This window comes from Erythrolamprus reginae, chromosome 1 (genome assembly GCF_031021105.1).
Source record: "Erythrolamprus reginae isolate rEryReg1 chromosome 1, rEryReg1.hap1, whole genome shotgun sequence".
In the NCBI taxonomy this organism is placed as follows: Eukaryota; Metazoa; Chordata; class Lepidosauria; order Squamata; family Dipsadidae; genus Erythrolamprus; species Erythrolamprus reginae.
Genome location: NC_091950.1, coordinates 65,295,768 through 65,313,178, shown reverse-complemented (window position 1 = coordinate 65,313,178; position 17,411 = coordinate 65,295,768). Strand labels below are relative to the sequence as shown.

Here is a 17,411-nt window from a genome sequence, read left to right as displayed (position 1 = left end):
GACTTCTTTATCTTTTGTTATTTTAATTCAAAGTGTTGGTAATGACCTTTAAAGCCCTACATGGCATCGGACCAGAATACCTCCAGAATCGCTTTCTACTGCACGAATCCCAGTGGCCGATAAAGTCCCACAGAGTTGGCCTTCTCCAGGTCCCGTCGACTAAACAATGTCGTTTGGCAGGCCCCAGGGTAAGAGCCTTCTCTGTGGCGGCCCCGGCCCTCTGGAACCAACTCCCCCCAGAGATTAGAACTGCCCCCACCCTCCTTGTCTTTTGCAAATTACTTAAGACCCACCTGTATCACCAGGCATGGGGGAACTGAGACACCTCCCCCAGGCTTTTTATATTTTATGTTTGGTATGCGTGTACTGCATGGTTTTAAATGATGGGGTTTTAGATGTTTTTAATACTAGATTTGTTTCATTGTAATATTGTTTTATTATTGTTGTGAGCCGCCCTGAGTCTTCGGAGAGGGGCGGCATACAAATCTAATAAATTATTATTATTATTATTATTATTATTATTATTATTATTATTATTATTACAAACTTTAACTCTATACTAGTTCGACAAACATAATAAGTAAATAAACAAATCTTATTATTCAAAAAGTGAACTATTCATACGGAGGACGCCTAAAAGGCCATTAACTAGGTTTAAACAAGGTTCCAATTGCCCCCATTAAAAATGAAATTGCTCCCCTCTGGGGCGTGGGCCCCACGTTGGGAATCAGGGGGCTACAGATACAAATGGAAGTGGGGATTCTTGGAGACCACCTTCAAGGCAGCTGTATGAAGCTTACAAAAACATAGTTCCTATAATGAAGCAAGGAAAAGTACTTTGTGCTCATGCATATTGTAACGCATCTGTCCATAGCTCTACTATATAAATTTGCTCCCATTTTGCAGTTGTTGGCAGAAGTTCTTTAAATTTAGGTTAGAGGGCTTTTTGCAGGATCAGGCTGGCAAAACCACTGTAGAATCGGTTAATCAATTGCCTTATTATGTCACTTTTGGCTGGCTAGCTGGCAGGCTGGCTGGCAGTAATGTTTTCAGCCAGCTGTGTAAGCTTCTGATTATAGTTTCTTTTCCTCTTTCAAGAAAAATAAAGAAAATACTCAGCGATATTACTAAACAGATGTTTTTGACCTCCCCCCCCCCTTGCTGGCTTCATTTTGAATTTATATTTTGGTGCTTCACTCTATCTTGAACATTCAGGGAGGTTGGTAGTGTGTTCCCAGCAGAGAAGAAATAAAATATCCCACCAATACATTGTTAATTCTTGGAGAAACTTAAATCAGGTAATTTCCTAATTGCTATAGTTAGAATGCTTGTAATATGGTTTTTTTCTTTTGCCATTTGCACATTTTCAGAGCAGTTTCCTGGGTAGTCTGATACGTCTTAACACTCAAGAGTGCAGTTGCATTGTTCCTCATAGGAAGTGAGCACACATTTTATGCTCATGCATTCCAAAGCAAACCAAAGGATTAATGGAATGTGTCACTTGCAGCCTGGATGTTCTCTGTTAGGATCATTGCACTCTTCATTTGTGCCAACTGGATATTATTTCTTGGCTATGTATCCCCTGTATAGAATAGATAAAAGATCTCTGGTGTCCTATTTTCCATAGCTATTCTGCTACTTTTATGGATTTAAAGGGATTAAAGCTGGAATAACCAAAAACCATTCCCTTATCTATTCAAGCTAACCGTATTATTTCCAGTGACTCCAAAAAAACCTCTGCCTTTTGATATAATTAGATAGATAGTGTAAAGTGTGCCTTTGGTATATATCTTATGCACACCCTGTTTTTCCTACACGTTATCCCATTTTGTCAGTTAACTTCTTTTCTTCCGAAGTTTGCTGTTGTTTAATCAATAAATTTCAAATTATATGTTTGTTAGCTAAACCAAGTGGCATGTCTGATCTGGATGTAGGAATTGACTGGAAATGTGCTGAGTATTGCCCAGTAATTTTCTAGCATTATTCAATGAAAATCCTAAAAAGAAACCGATAGAAAATATTTTACTAAATAGCTTAAACAGTATTGAGTCACCCGTTTTTTAGTTATGTTAAGGGCAGTTCACATTCTTTCTATTGTACTCGTGTTTCCATTTTTGTGAATAGGTGAATGTTTTAGGGCCTTTTCTGTTAAAATGAATCCAATGGAAATGAGATTATACTTCTGTTTTTCTATCAATAATTTAGGATTGGACCTAAAGAAATAGGAATGGGCACTGATGAGCTAATATGGGCATTATGAATTTTCTATAGGAGTAAAAATATTCCTTTTTCTCCATCTGGGAATTTTATTTATTTAATAAATTCATAAAGCCATTCATCTATGGATGATTAATGGGAAAAAAATAAACCAACTGGAAGAGGATGACTTATTCAAAATAAGGGAGGGGCATATCGGATTGGAATAAAAGCAGAAAATAGGTAAGTTGCATTACCCTTATTTATTATTTATTTATTTGATTTATTTATTATTTAGATTTGTATGCCGCCCCTCTCCGCAGGCTTGGGGCGGCTCACAACAAAGTGAAACAATTTACAACAAATCTAAATTACAGTTTAAAAATATTTTAAAAACCCCATTTTCTAAACAAACCTACATACAGACATACCATTCATAAATTGTATATGCCCGGGGGAGATGTCTCAGTTCCCCCATGCCTGACGACAAAGGTGGGTCTTATTGCTGCAATATAGACCTTAACACAGGGTTTTTCCTGCACCTGATCAAAACTATTCTTCATCTTTCTCCTAGAAGCATCCAAGGTATTGTTTGTGCCACTTCATCTCCCAAAATTCCTCTGGGAATCAAGGGCTCGCCCAGGATCCATCAAAATAGAAAAGCCACATGAGCATAATCAAATCCAAAGTCTCTGTTGTATGTTCATTCAAATAGCAACTAAGACTTCGGCCAAATGTCTGCACCAGAATTACCCCATGTTTTCCTTGAATATCACAAAGTCAGTCAGGTGATTTAGGCAGACAAGTCAAATAGGGAACTCCAGGGGTGAAATGCTCTCAGTTTGCTCGTGCCTGTCGGTTGTAGGAGAGCTAGTCACGAAGGGAGTATGAGGCTCCCTTCATGAAACAGATGTCCAAGCGCTGCCTCTATGTTGGTTGAGGCAGGCAGGATTCCCTTGTGTACCATTTGTTGGGGGTCAAGGGAAAGGGAGGGTTTTGCCTTCCCTTTCTGCTCAAGATCCCCACGTACAATTGATGGGCCACCATGTGATACAGAATGCTGGACTTGATGGGCTTTGGCCCAATTCAGCATGGCTCTTCTTATGTTCTTACGTTCTCCACCCACCTGCCCTGAGATACCACCATTTCAGTTCTTTTACCTAATCTCCAGGGGGAGCTGGTTCCAGAGGGTAGGGGCCGCCACCGAGAAGGCTCTTCACCTGGGTCCCACCTGACGACATTGTTTAGTTGACGGGACCCAGAGAAGGCCAACTCTGTGGGACCTAAACAGTCACTGGGATTCGTGCGGCAGAAGGCGGTCTCTGAGATATTCTGGCCCGATGGAGGAGTGTTTGATGAAAATGATAGAAAAAGCAGTTTGATCCAAGCTAGAAACCAGGAGATTATGAGTTGTAGTCCTGGTTTAGGCATGGAAACCTCCTGGGTAAATCTGGGCCAGTCAGTTTCTTTCAATTCACCTCAGAGGGTGGTTATTGTGGGGAAAATAGGAGGAGGAATGTGTATTAGGTGAAAAAACATTTATGCTTATATTGCTGAGTGGAAACCTCTTATAAACCTTTTTCATGAAACAGAATAAAATGATCTTATGTTTTGATGATTAAAAAAATAATAGAAAAAGGAGCTTTTATTTTATAACCATAGAACAAAATGTGATTTTTGTAATTGCACCTATATTTTGCTGCACAGAAAATTGGAAGCTATTTCTATTGCTTTTCATGTTGTCTTTTTTTAATATTAATTTTTATATTCTTTACAAAACCCTCAATGAAAAAACTTACAAAGGAATAACATTTAAAAAGAAAGTTACAATAATAGCAAGAGAATTCTACAACATACTTTACTCTCAACTGAGACACTTATATATAGGCATTCTATTGCAGAAGAGCTTTTGTTCCTTTTCTTTTGATTTTTGTTGTAGAATAGAGTCAGTTTGTCTCTTTTGTGAATGTGGTCTACATCTTTTAATGGCTTTGATAATTTCTCCTCCCCCTATTTGTATAAGACAAATTTTATTTCCTAAAGAGGCCAGAAGTAGTTCAACAACATCTGAAGTGGCGCAGGAGGAAGTATATATTTAGCCTTTAAAAAACAGGCTTAACAAGTAATGTAAAATTGTAGTGTGTGCACGCGCGCGCACACACACAAAATATAAACACACACACACAATTAATTAATTTGTAATAGTTTTTTTAACTCCACAATTGCAAACTTTTATATATTTTATTATATTAAAAATAATAATTTCCTTCTCCCCTTTATGGGTGCATTGCACTTTTCTGAATAGAGAGCTCTGATGTCATTCCTGGGATCAATTGAATTATTTATTTATTTATTTATATATTTTATTTATATTAAAAATAATTTCCCTCTCCCCTTTATGGGTGAACTGCACTTATCTCAATTGAATTGAGTCCTTGGAGATGGACAGCATACAAATCTAATAAATTATTATTATTATTATTATTATTATTATTATTATTATTAAATTTATTAATTATATTTCTATTAGATTCTCCCAATTTAGGAGTCACAGTCCTAAGGCAGAGTGTTCCACTATTGGAACCACTTTGGCTTTTACTTTCCTGGTATTTCTTCAGTTTCTTATACTCCTTCTTCCTGGTTGCTGTTGCTGTTACTTAGCATTGCGGTGTCTATTAACACCACTGTCTTTGTGCCCTTTTCTACTGCCACAATGTCTGGTTGATTGGCCACCACCTGTCTGTCTTTCTGGATCTGGAAATCCCACAAGATCTTAGCTTGAAAGAGAGCATAGTAAATTTGATTAGTTTAAACTTTATTGTCTGTGTTTAACTTACTGTGTAAACCCAGCAAAGTCAGTTAGCATGTGATTTGATGTATCACGATAACCCTCCCTCCACATGGGTAAATTTCAGTAATCAAGTTAAGCAAGACCAAGTTCTAACTATAAAGTTTCATAAGCTATTTCTTTAATTTCATCCAGGTTGGTGAATTGTACTTTTACTCAGTGAAGAGCTACCAAAATCTTTACTACCACACTGTGGGCGTGGCTTATACAGGATCCCCTACATTTTCTTTCATTTCTCAGTACAGATTGGGTGCTCTGGGCTGGAGCTCCATTTTTGTTACCCCACTGCGTTCCACCTCGTCCCGGAGAGCAGCCTACCCCTGCTTTTACTTTGCAAAAATAAATATGGCTCAGCAATATTTCTCCTACATCTTATGTGGTAGAATAGAGACACAAAAATAGTTCAGTCAGTTTGGGTAAATTTGGTTAAGAACTTCCCGTGTTTAAAGAAAATGACTGTTCTGGAATTATGTTGTATTTCATTCCCTTGCTTCAAGTAAGTGAAATCCAATGAAAGAAAAACCAGCTGAGAGTTTATTGTGCAGCAATATTTAAACTCAATATTTAGTTGATTGCCATATATACTTACAATACTGGTAGCATCAAGCCTTACAGTAACATAGCATCTACTAAAAGTACATTTGCTTCTGTCTTTAATCCAATGAAGGAAATGAACTGAATTATTAGGAAATTGATTTAGATGTAAAGAACAGTTTTTGTCCTGTGGGAATTTTCTGCAAATAAAATAACCTTCAAAATTATTGGATAAATAATGAGAAATATTAAATAATCAAAGAAACGAAAGGATTTCTCCTGGTTCCACATACGTCTTCCTTTAGCAAACATGGCCAGTTTAAGAACACATCATATGCAATCATTGAAGGAGAGGTGGTGGTGTTTAAAGAGAGTGTCAGGCTGAAGAGGTCTCTATGTGCAGAGTAAAATTATGAAAATAAGAATAATACTGCTGCCTACTTCCATTGTACCACTGAAACAGTTTCTGGAATTTTTAAGGTGACATCCGAAGGCTAAAACATCTGTATTCACCAACAAATAGACCAGGTCACAAACTTAATTCTACGTAGCTTCTTCTCTAGAAACATCAATCTACTAACCAGAGCATACAAAACATTTGTCAGACCAATTCTTGAATACAGCTCACCTGTATGGAATCCACACTGCATAACAGACATTAATACAATTGAAGGAGTCCAGAAATACTTCACAAGAAGAGTCCTCCACTCCTCCTCACGCAACAAATTACCTTACTCCTCCAGACTTCAATTACTATGTTTAGAAAATTTACAGCTATGCCACCTACGAACTGATTTAACTGTTGTTCATAAAATCATATATCACAGTGTACTCTGTTAGTGACTACTTCACCTTTAACAAGAACAACACAAGACCACACAATAAATACAAACTAAATGTAAATCACTCCAAACTAGAGTGGTCAATGCCTCTGTTGTTTCTTCCCCCAATCCCAAAATCTTCAACCTTACATTATCTAAAATAGACCTCTCCCCTTTTCTAAGAGGTCTGTAACGGGCATGCATAAATGCACCTTTGTGCTTAGCGTTTCTGTCCTAATGTCTTTTTTATCTTTTCTATATATACTTTATACTTATGTTAAACATACAATACAATACTATATTTGTATGACAAATAAATAAAATAAAATAAATAAATAAATAAAAAAGTTTTAGGTGGGCAATTATGTGTTAGATTTAGGATAGATCAAGCTGAGAAGTCATTCTTCTATGGAGGATTTTATTGTTTGGTGACTTTTGTATTTGGCAAGTTTCATCTAATTAAACCTTTAATTTTTAGCGTGGGTTCTATGGATCTCCCATTTTCAATACATGGTTTTAATATCTCATTTTGCAGAATTCATCTTCAATGTCTATAGTAACCTTTAAACCTGATGTTTCATGGACCTTCAGATACCTTAAAGCAGTGATGTCGAACCTTTTTTTTCCTTGGGTGCCGAAACATCGTGGGTGCGTGCTATCATGCATGCTTGAGTGCCTACACCCATAATTTAATGCCTGGGGAGGGTGAATACATCTTCCTTCCTCTACCCCTTGGAGGCCGGAAATGGCCTTTTTCCCAACTTCTGGTGGGCCCAGTAGGCTCATGTTTCGCCCTCCCCAGGTTCCAAAGGCTTCCCTGAAGCTTTCCCGTCCCCACGGAGGCCCTCTAGAAGCCAAAAATGCCATCCCGGAGCCTCTGTGCGAGCCAAAGATCAGCTGGCCAGCACACACATGCATGTTGGAGCTGAGCTAGGACAATGGCTTGCATGCCAGCACATATGGCTCCACGTGCCAAATGTGGCACTCATGCCATAAGTTCAGCATCACTGCCTGAAAGCAACCATAAGCACTGGTCTTTAATCACTGCCTATGAATGCTGGCAAGATGTATCATAGGACTAGTTCAATAGTTTCAGGGTTTTCCACTTCCTTCATATATCTATTATTTTTTTAAAAAAAACTGGGGTTGTTGGCTAATTTCATATCATCTTCCAATATGATAGTTACAAGGGAATTCTTTGGTTCAGAATGTGTTTGTTTTTAGTGTACAGTGTTCCCTCGATTTCCGCGGGGGATGCGTTCTGAGACCGCCCGCGAAAGTTGAATTTCCGCGAAGTAGAGATGCGGAAGTAAATACACTATTTTTGGCTGTGAAAAGTATCCCAAGTCTTCCCTTAACACTTTAAACCCCTAAATTACAATTTCCCATTCCCTTAGCAACCATTTAGATTATTACTCACAATGTTTATTTATTAAAGTTTATTTAAAAAAATGTTTTTTAAAGGCAGACGAAAGTTTGGCAATGACATATGACGTCATCGGGCGGGAAAAACCGTGGTATAGGGGGGGAACCGCAAAGTATTTTTTAATTAATATTTTTGAAAAACCGTGGTATAGACATTCCGCGAAGTTTGAACCCGCGAAAATCAAGGGAACACTGTATATCAACTCTCTCATCTTAGAGGGATTTGGTTATTGAAGGAACCATATCAAAATACTGCATTGTGAATTCTTATTTTGAAGGCCAAGAACTCCTATCATTTTTAGAAAGACATAAAATAAAATAACAGAGTTGGAATGCCCCTTGGAAGTTTTCCAGTCCAACCCTCTACCCAGGCAGAAGACCCTGGCCTATACCATTTCAGAAAAGTGGTTGTCCAATATCTTTTTTTAAACTTTGTTTGTTTTGTTTGTTTATCAAAACATGTATAAGATAACAGGTATGGTATAAACATAAACAAAAGCAAAGTAGGTATTGGTTGGACAACAGGACAGTAAGGCAGGGATGATGATGATGATGATGATGATGATGATGATTAATTGGATTTGTATGCCGCCCCTCTCCGGAGACTCGGGGATGCTATGCATGCCTCTTTTAGGCCTCTTATAAATGTGGTGGTCGTCTGTAGACAGTCTAAGGTTAAAGTTTTTGGGGTTTGGGGAAGAAACCACAGAGTCAGGTAGTGCATTTTAGGCATTGATCAATCTGTTAGTGAAGTTGTATTTTCTGCAGTTGAGTTTTGAGCGGTTTACATTAAGTTTGAATCTATTGTGTGTGCATGTGTTGCGGTTGAAGCTGAAGTATTCATTGATAGGTAGGACATTGTGGCAGATGATTCTATGAACTATGTTTAGATCATATCAAAGGCGATATAGTTCTAAGTTAATTTCACCTCTGGTGAAATAAGGTATTTGGTTGCGAGCAGAGGAGTTGGAGGACTCTTCTTGTGAAATATTTCTGGAGTCTCTCAATTGTATTAATGGGCAATATGCAGTGTGGGTTTCAGACAGGTGAGCTGTATTCGAGGATAGGTCTGGCAATTGTTTTGTATGCTCTGGTTAGCAGTGAAATATTGCTAGGGAAGAAGCTACACAAGATTAGGTTAACAAGTCTTAGTGACTTTTTGTCAGTGTTGTTGCAAGGGCTCTGGCACTTAGGTCATTATATAAGAGCACTCCAAGGTCCTTAACAGGGTGAGGGTCGTCTACAAGGTTGTGTTCCCCAAGTTTGCATTTTGTGTTCGGATTCTTTTTGCCAATATGTAAGACAGAACATTTGTTGGTTGAGATTTGAAGTTGCCAGTTATCAGACCATTGTGACACATGATCTAAGTCTTTTTTGAAGGGTAGAAGTATAGTTTGTGGTGTTGAATAGTTTAACATCAGCAAAGAGAATGCAGTTATTTATAATATGATCTCAACTTTCACTGTTGGAGAATTTACAACTGCTGGAGGAAAGTTGCCCCACTGGTTAATTGTTCTAACTATCAGAAAATTTCTCCTTAGTTCTTGGCTGCTTCTCTCCTTGATTAGTTTCCACCCATTACTTCTTGTCTTCCCTCAGGTGCTTTGGAGAATGGTTTGACTTCCTCCCCTTTGTGGCAACTGCTGAGATATTGGAACACAGTTATCATGTCTTTCCTAGTTCTTCTTTTCATTAAACTAGACATATCCAATTACAGCAACTGTTGCTCATATGTTTTAGCCTCCAGTCCAATCATCTTTGTTGCTCTTCTCTGCACTTTCTAGAGTTGCAAAATCTTGACCCTTCCTCAACATGGTGCCCTCCAGTTTTTATTGGACTATATTTTCTAGAAGTTCCATCTATATTTGGATTTAATAAATTATTTTCCTGATGGAGTAGAATACATCACAGTTATTTATAAGCACATCCAGAGTCAATTATATTACGGATGACATACTTGAAAGTTTGCCAGTATCAATGCATCCCCTGACCTAACATAGATTTCTAGTCCTCTCAAATTATCCTAAACTGGAGATTCTGGTTTTATGGCAGAACCAGCAGCACTTTCCTCACTCCCCCATTTAGGTGTGCTGTACCTGTAGTGAATGTACTATAACAAGGCTGGAGGGGGCCTTCAAGGTCTTCTAGTCCAATCCCCAGCTTGAGCAGGAGATCTTATACCATTCTGGACAAATGGTTAGTGTGGTGATTGTTGTGAGCACTACAGGCTTCATAGATGCATATTCTAAAGAATTATCGACGTGGGTATATATTTTATATTTTTCATATTGTTTTCATATCATTTCCCATAGTCGGAAGCTGATGTTACTATAAATCATAGAATAAATAAAACCCAATGCTATACTTTTCTAATCAAAGCTAAACCATTTTTATCTGAACATTTACATTAGAAGATAAACAATTTCCCTTCTGTTTCTATATGAAAGAGATTTCCCGTCACTTCACATTAGGTAATTTGATTATTGGGAATAGATCTCCTGATGCTCACTAAAACTTGATTTGTCTTAACAGGAGAATCGGGGAACGTTAAAAATCTTCAATTAATTTAGACATTTGGATAAATGGGAGTGATATTTGCAAAGGAATGCAGTGACTTGCATATATACAACCAGTGTACACAGTGAATCAACCAAGACATTTAGATAAGCAAGGTACAGATAATTGATCTTCTGCTCTAATTGCCCATCAGTTTAGGTTAGCGTCAGAGCAATAAGACATGCAGGAACATTTTCATTAAGACAGACACCACAAAGTAGTGGATGATCAGCATTATAAAAACTGATATCCTGAAAGCTGAATCAATTGTTAAGTGAAAATAAAAATGATACTGATACTGTACCTCTATTCTGAGTGCTTGTTAATCTTTTTTCTCTTCCTGTATGGAAAAACAAAGAAAAGCAGACTTTGCTGGTCTTATATTTTCCTCCTGGGCAGAAGTGTAGATTGAACTTAAGAGAAAGAGTAACTGACACTACTGGGCAATGGAGGCAGATTCCCTCCAAGGAACTGTAAACCTTTAACTGTGTGTGTAAACAGAAATGAATACACATGCACAGGCCTTAAACTTTACCTATCATATAATATACCTTTGATGGGGAACTGCTCTTGGAGGGCACATTACAAGACAATGGGGACATCTAGTGGAATGCTGTAAAGCTGCATTTGATTGCGACCCAAGGAAACATGGCCATCAGTCAGCACACCCATAGGAGCGATGTTTTGTATTTAATTTTATTAGATGTGAAGTGAAACATCCAGTGGCTACAGCCAGATACGATACCTTCCACTTTCTCAACTGATTACAGATAAAGAAATTGCTGGTCTAAGGCTAAAACGTTGTTCATGCTACTGCTGTTTATATGGTGATTACCATACTTTTCCAAGTATAAGACGCACCCTTTTCCTCCCTAAAAAGGCTGAAAATTTGGGTGTGTCTTATACTCTGAGTGTGTGTGTGTGTGGGGGGGGGGGGTTGAAGTTTTTTTTCACCCCTAATTAGATGCTAACGATCTTCTCAGCTCTTACTTTGCAGGGTCTTTCATTGTTACTCTCTGCAAAGAATGTTTTTCCAGTCCTAAGTCTTTGCAGGCTATTTTCATTGCTCTACTTGCTCTGAAAAAGTTTCAGCCCTAACCAGGTGCTAACTATGTTCCCAGCTCTTACCGGCTTGCAAACTCTTTTTTTGTTACTCTCTGCAAATAAGGGTTTTTTAAAAGTCATAACCAGGGGATAAAATATTGTGCTGAAGCTGACCAGACTAAGGATGCTAGCTAGATGAATATCTGTTAAGCAGATTCCCCCCTCCCTATTTTCTTCCCCCAAAACTAAGGTGTGTCTTATACACAGAAAAATATGGTAGGGGGATTTTTTTTTTTTTAAAGCCATGGGGTAGAAAGAATCATGTTGTTGAATACATTTTTTAGACTAGTGAGAAATTTGGAAGGAGGCATTATTATTACAATCTATTGGAAACATCAAAACCAGAAGCACACATAGATTATTGATTCGGCCGGACTCATTAACTTCTTTATAAACATAGTAACAGATGAATTTACAATATTATTAGCAAAGTTCTTCTTCAAGCAGTTACAGGCAACAGAGAACAGTTAGTTTCATTTCAGCAGAGTTCAGAGTGGAGAGTGCAGAGTGGACAGAAAACAGAGAGGATTGGAGCCACACCCAGCCTTAAGCTTAAGTTTAAGTTTTGATTCTCTGCACAGACTCAGAAGTGTTCAACCTCCCATTGGCTGACTTAGTTGCTATGCCTATTCATTGGCTAACCTTGTTAACATTGGCTATCCCAGTCACAAATACTCTAACAATTATGTACACAGCTCATTTTCCATAGTTATTTGTGAGACTTTAGTAACTATTCCATTCAATGGGACTCAGTGAGCTTCTATGAGAGGAAAACCTATTAAATAAAATAGGGTTTCCTTTGCCTGTTATTCAGAACTGTTAGCTGAAATTGTGAATCTCTGCACATTTCAAAGGTTTTGGGTCTCATGAATTCAGTATAAACCTCTTCTGTGACTGAATTGAGCTATTCATCTCAGATTGATTGGCTATTGCTCAGATTCTTACAGGACATGTTGTGCCTAAATGTGCCAGCGTACAGTTCCTGTCCAATTATACAAAAGATAAGGAGGTTGCATTAGGAATGAAGTAGTGACATTAATGAATGAAGATAAAGTCTGCAAAGCAAAGCTTGTGTTTATTCCTAATGCAACCATTTTGTCTTTAGTACAATTGGGGAAGACACTGTGGACTGGCACAACGTGTCCTAGCAAAGTCTGAGGAATAGCCAGTCAATTTAATCCTGGCAACTACATCAGTGTGCTTTTCTTATCAGTGGTTTGCTGCTGTCATTTTCCGCGACGTATTTTCAAATTTCCAATCTAGCCGATAGCCCTTCCAATGGGTCTCCTTCCAAGCATTAACTAGACCTGTTGTTGACAGTAGATAAAAATCCATAACTTGCTGCCATTACAAAAGATGTGATGGTTACATAGAATGTGCCTATACCAGTGATGGCTAACCTTTTCCTTGGGTGTTGGAAGTGTGTGCATGCACAACAGTATGCATGCTGGCATAATGCAACCCATAATGCAAGGCACATATGAACCCCCCCCTTGAAGGCCCTGCACTCATGCATGTGTGTGTGACCCCTGTGTTCCCCCTGCACATGTGCACATGATCCCCGTGCTCCCCACACACATGCGTGCATGCCACATGCTCTCCCACTCAATGCACATGTATGTACACCCCCCTTGTTCCCCCGCACACAAATTGTAGTCAACCACTTGTGAGTGTGGAGATGAGGGATGAACCAGGTTAAGGTTCATCCCTCGTCCCCACACTCACAAATTCATCACATGGACCACTCTGGTTCTTTCAACATCCCTGATGCTTCCCCATACTTCCGGCTGGTGCTGGACAAAGGATGACCTTGAATCTCTGGAAATAATTTGTTGTGCTCTTTCCCTCTCATGCAGCCACCACTCCCCAGTTCCCACAGTACTATTCTACTTGTGGCAGGCCAAAGTCTCTAATTCAAAATGATGGCTTCAGCCTGACAATGGCCACAGGGGGGGCACATTCTCCCCCTTCCCCCACATATGCACATGTAACCCCTGCCCCCATTTGTTTATGCGCATACATCACCCACATGCCCTCCGCCCTCCGTGCATGCATGGCAGATACCAAAAAAATCAGCTGTTGGGTGGGAGGCGTGTGTGTATGCGTGGTGGAGTTGAACTGAGTGATGGCTCACGTGCCCGCAGTGAGGGCTCTGCATGTCACCTGTGGCATGCGCACCATAGGCTCACCATCATGGGCCTATATATCATCATTAGGTTCTGAAAGGTACTTACAGGATTCTTCCTAATGATTGCGCCAATGTGCTTTCCTTATATGCCTGGGGCAGAAAGGATGGAGAGTGTTCTAGGAAGCACTTGGCTTGCAGCTTAGCTCTGCCGCACTCCAGGAACTGGGTCAATCAATGTTGCTGCTCATATACAGTTCAGCTCAAGGTATTCTAAGGTTCATTGATTGATATCTTCCTAAGTTCTTTCCTCTTCTACTCAGCATTGCCTATGACTGGAAAAAACATTAGCCATCTGCTTTTCTGAACATGTGGCAGGATGAAGTTTGGGTGTTTAGCCGAAATGTTGTTTCAGTGAGGCATAATTTCCTACCAATACCACCATTCTTAAGTTTTTCCTATGCACATCTACTTTTGGAATTGCTTCTACTGAATATATGAAACTTGCTTCTGGATAAATACAGGTAGTACTTAACTCACAACAGTTTGCTTAATGACAGTTCAAAGTAGCAACGGCACTGAAAAAAGTGACTTATGACCATTTTTAAATACAGCCATTGTTGCAACATCCCCATGGTCATGTGATCAAAATTCAGAAACTTGGCAAATGTCATAACTTTCATAGCTCTTATATTTCAGATATTTAGACATTTAAAAAAATTGTATCTCAGGTTATTGCTATATCTGGTCTTAATCAAAGCAGGAGAAACTGTTTGCAAAATATATAATTGAACAACCTTTAACAATATAAAATAAAATTGAAGAGTTTATGATAACTTACTGTATGTTGCCCTTTTCACTGCACAAGATTCAAAACTGATAGTGAATAGTGATAAACATGCCATTTTTCTGTGCATAATATTAAGTACAGAGTATTTATCCTATATTAGCCAGAGCCTTTTGATGGAATTGTGGAAGGTCATAACCAAAGCTGAGGATTGTACTCCTTGTAGAAGGCCTCTGCTTTACCAGGTGGTACCTTTGTAAAGATTGAGAATTTTCAACTCAAGAGTTTCTTCTTCGTTTATACTCCCTAGTCTTTGTTCTGAGCATGGAGGTACTAATAAAAGAAGGAGAAAAATAAATTTCTTTGGGCCTTAGTTCTGTGTGATGCCATGAACTGAGCCCTGAAAGAGGAAAAAGAATGGTGAGTAGAAGGTGGTCTAACATAGAGACCTGTGACTCCTTATATTGTAGCTGGTCCATGTCCTGCTTAGCTAATCACGGATTTTGAAGATCGAGACATGGATGCGTATTGGTACTTGGCACCCAAATCCGAGAGTGAAGAGAATGAGGAGTTAGAGAGGGAAAGCCAACCAGAAAGTGTGGTACTCCCAGAGGTGTTATCGAGTGACTCAGGAGAGGATGATGAGCCACTTATAGACACAAGGGTGCACAGAATTATGTCCAGATAGGATTATTTGAGAAGGAATAGGTTTGTGTGTGAATAGCTCTATAGAACACTTGGCCATGCCTTGTGCCTATATAAGGGAGAGTCTCATGAAAAATTAGTGTGGTGGATAACATTTTATGGTGACATGTCATGCTGTAGAGATCCAATTTGTTTCCTGACTGTTTTAAAAATACATATACTGTTATTCCATGACTTCTGCCAATGTGCTGTGAGTTATAATGATTAATAGACGCTTATTAGAGATTTTTAATGAGCTGTTGGAATCCGGACTGGAAAACATATTAGCCAAGGACCGCTGCCCAATTTCTGAAGAAATTCCTTTCACTTTTAACTCGGCAATGTTTTGAACTATTTTTTATTAATGTATGTTCATCTTATATTTTTCTTGGCTGGTCTTTTGTGTGTGAACATATTTTCTGGAGCTTCCTAGCTTAGACAGAACACCTTACTGGTGTATTTTCAAAGTCATTCAAAAACTTAGAATTAACCATGGCTTATAGCATTTCCTATGAGTATTAAAGTCTAACTGAAAGTCCTATTCAGTCATATTCCAAGATACATTTTAGATGTATCTTTCTAAAATATGGATTTTTTAAATGAATGATGTACAATTCGTTTCCTTTTCTCTGGTAGGTTGTTTATAAGAATAATGATATTCGTCTGGAGTTATCTCGTTTGGCAAGGATTGGTGACACAAAAATGAAAATCTACGGGGAGGTGAAATTTACATGTGAGAATGTGGCCACATTGGATCCAATCAATTTTGAAAATCCTGAGGCTTATATTAGTCTGCCTAAGTGGAACACCAAGAGAATGGGGTCTATCTCTTTTGACTTCCGCACTACAGAGCCCAATGGCCTTATTCTTTTTACTCATGGTAAACCCCAGGAGAGGAAAGATTCCAGAAGCCAGAAGAACACCAAAGTGGATTTCTTTGCAGTAGAACTCCTGGATGGAAATCTCTACCTTCTTCTTGATATGGGCTCTGGAACTGTCAAAGTAAAGGCAACTCAGAGGAAAGCCAATGACGGAGAATGGTATCATGTTGATATACAGAGAGATGGTAGATCAGGTATGCACCAAATCCTTGAGAAGTGTTAATATATTAATTTATCTAATAGAAAGTCTTGTAAACTGTGAAACAATGGAATCAAATGAATTGCTTGACCATGGCAATTGTCTGGGATTGCATATTGCAGGTTTAGCAAAGGTGATGGTTTTGAGCTGAAATACTGTAATAGTATCACAAATGTTACAAATAAAAGTAAAGGTGGTCCAGCATAGAATTCAACTTGTGTTCTTAGAATAGAATAGAATAGAATAGAATAGAATAGAATTTTATTGGCCAAGTGTGATTGAACACACAAGGAATTTGTCTTGGTGCATATGCTCTCAGCGTACATAAAATAAAATATACATTTGTCAAGAATCATGTGGTACGACACTTAATGATTGTCATAGGGGTCAAATAAGCAATGAAGAAGCAATATTAATAAAAATCGTAGGATATAAGCAACAAGTTACAGTCATACTGTCAACATGGGAGGAAATGGGTGATAGGAATGATGAGAAAAACTAGTAGAATAGAAGTGCAGATTTAGTAGAAAGTCTGACAGTGTTGAGGGAATTATTTGTTTAGTAGAGTGATGGCGTTCGGAAAACAACGCTTCTTTCAAACACAGTGTTTGCATAATTCTTGGCTTGTCTTTGGGTCCATGTGATTCCACACTATGCTGTCTGCTCACTTCATTTCTGGCTAATCTGTGATTCAAGAGTCACACTGAGGCTGATTTTCAGCAGCAGGGATTAGCATTTTTTAGGAGCTCCAAAATATTTTTCTTATTGTGAAGAAAGAAAGTTCTTTTCACTTACCAGAAATACTGGTAAAACCAGTATTTCTCACATGTTGTACCTACACAGAAGAAAGTAAAGATGAATAGATGGATAGATGGATGGATGGATGGATGGATGGGGAGTGAGGAAGTAAATTATTTTTTAAAGTAACTTTTTCACCACCCATTGTGAATAGTTGCTGTTGGTATGTCTTGGTGCAGCTAGGCTACTTGACCTTCGACATACGCTGAGCAGAGATTAAGGAAGAGTGTTGATGTGTGATGCAGCCAATAATGACACAGACTTGGTATGCTGAATAAGTACTATTTACATATATACATAAAGAAGAAATAACCAACAAACCGCACATAGCAAGCACTAAGCAAAATAATCTACAAACCGCACATAGCAAGCACGAAGCAAAAATACACTCCCCCTCAAGGTAAAGGCAAAAGGTGAATGAGCAATCCAACATCATCGACAGGAGAGAGTACT

General features: G+C 38.5%; 1 protein-coding gene across 1 annotated transcript in view; it reads left to right on the top strand.

The window, feature by feature from the left end:
* The window catches only part of NRXN3 (neurexin 3), a 1,550,407-nt gene that overhangs the window by 473,692 nt on the left and 1,059,304 nt on the right, over positions 1-17,411 (top strand). The window contains exon 7 of the mRNA XM_070753995.1: positions 15,717-16,155. Coding sequence (XP_070610096.1) covers positions 15,717-16,155 — 439 coding nt within the window. The remainder of the gene's footprint in view (positions 1-15,716; positions 16,156-17,411) is intronic.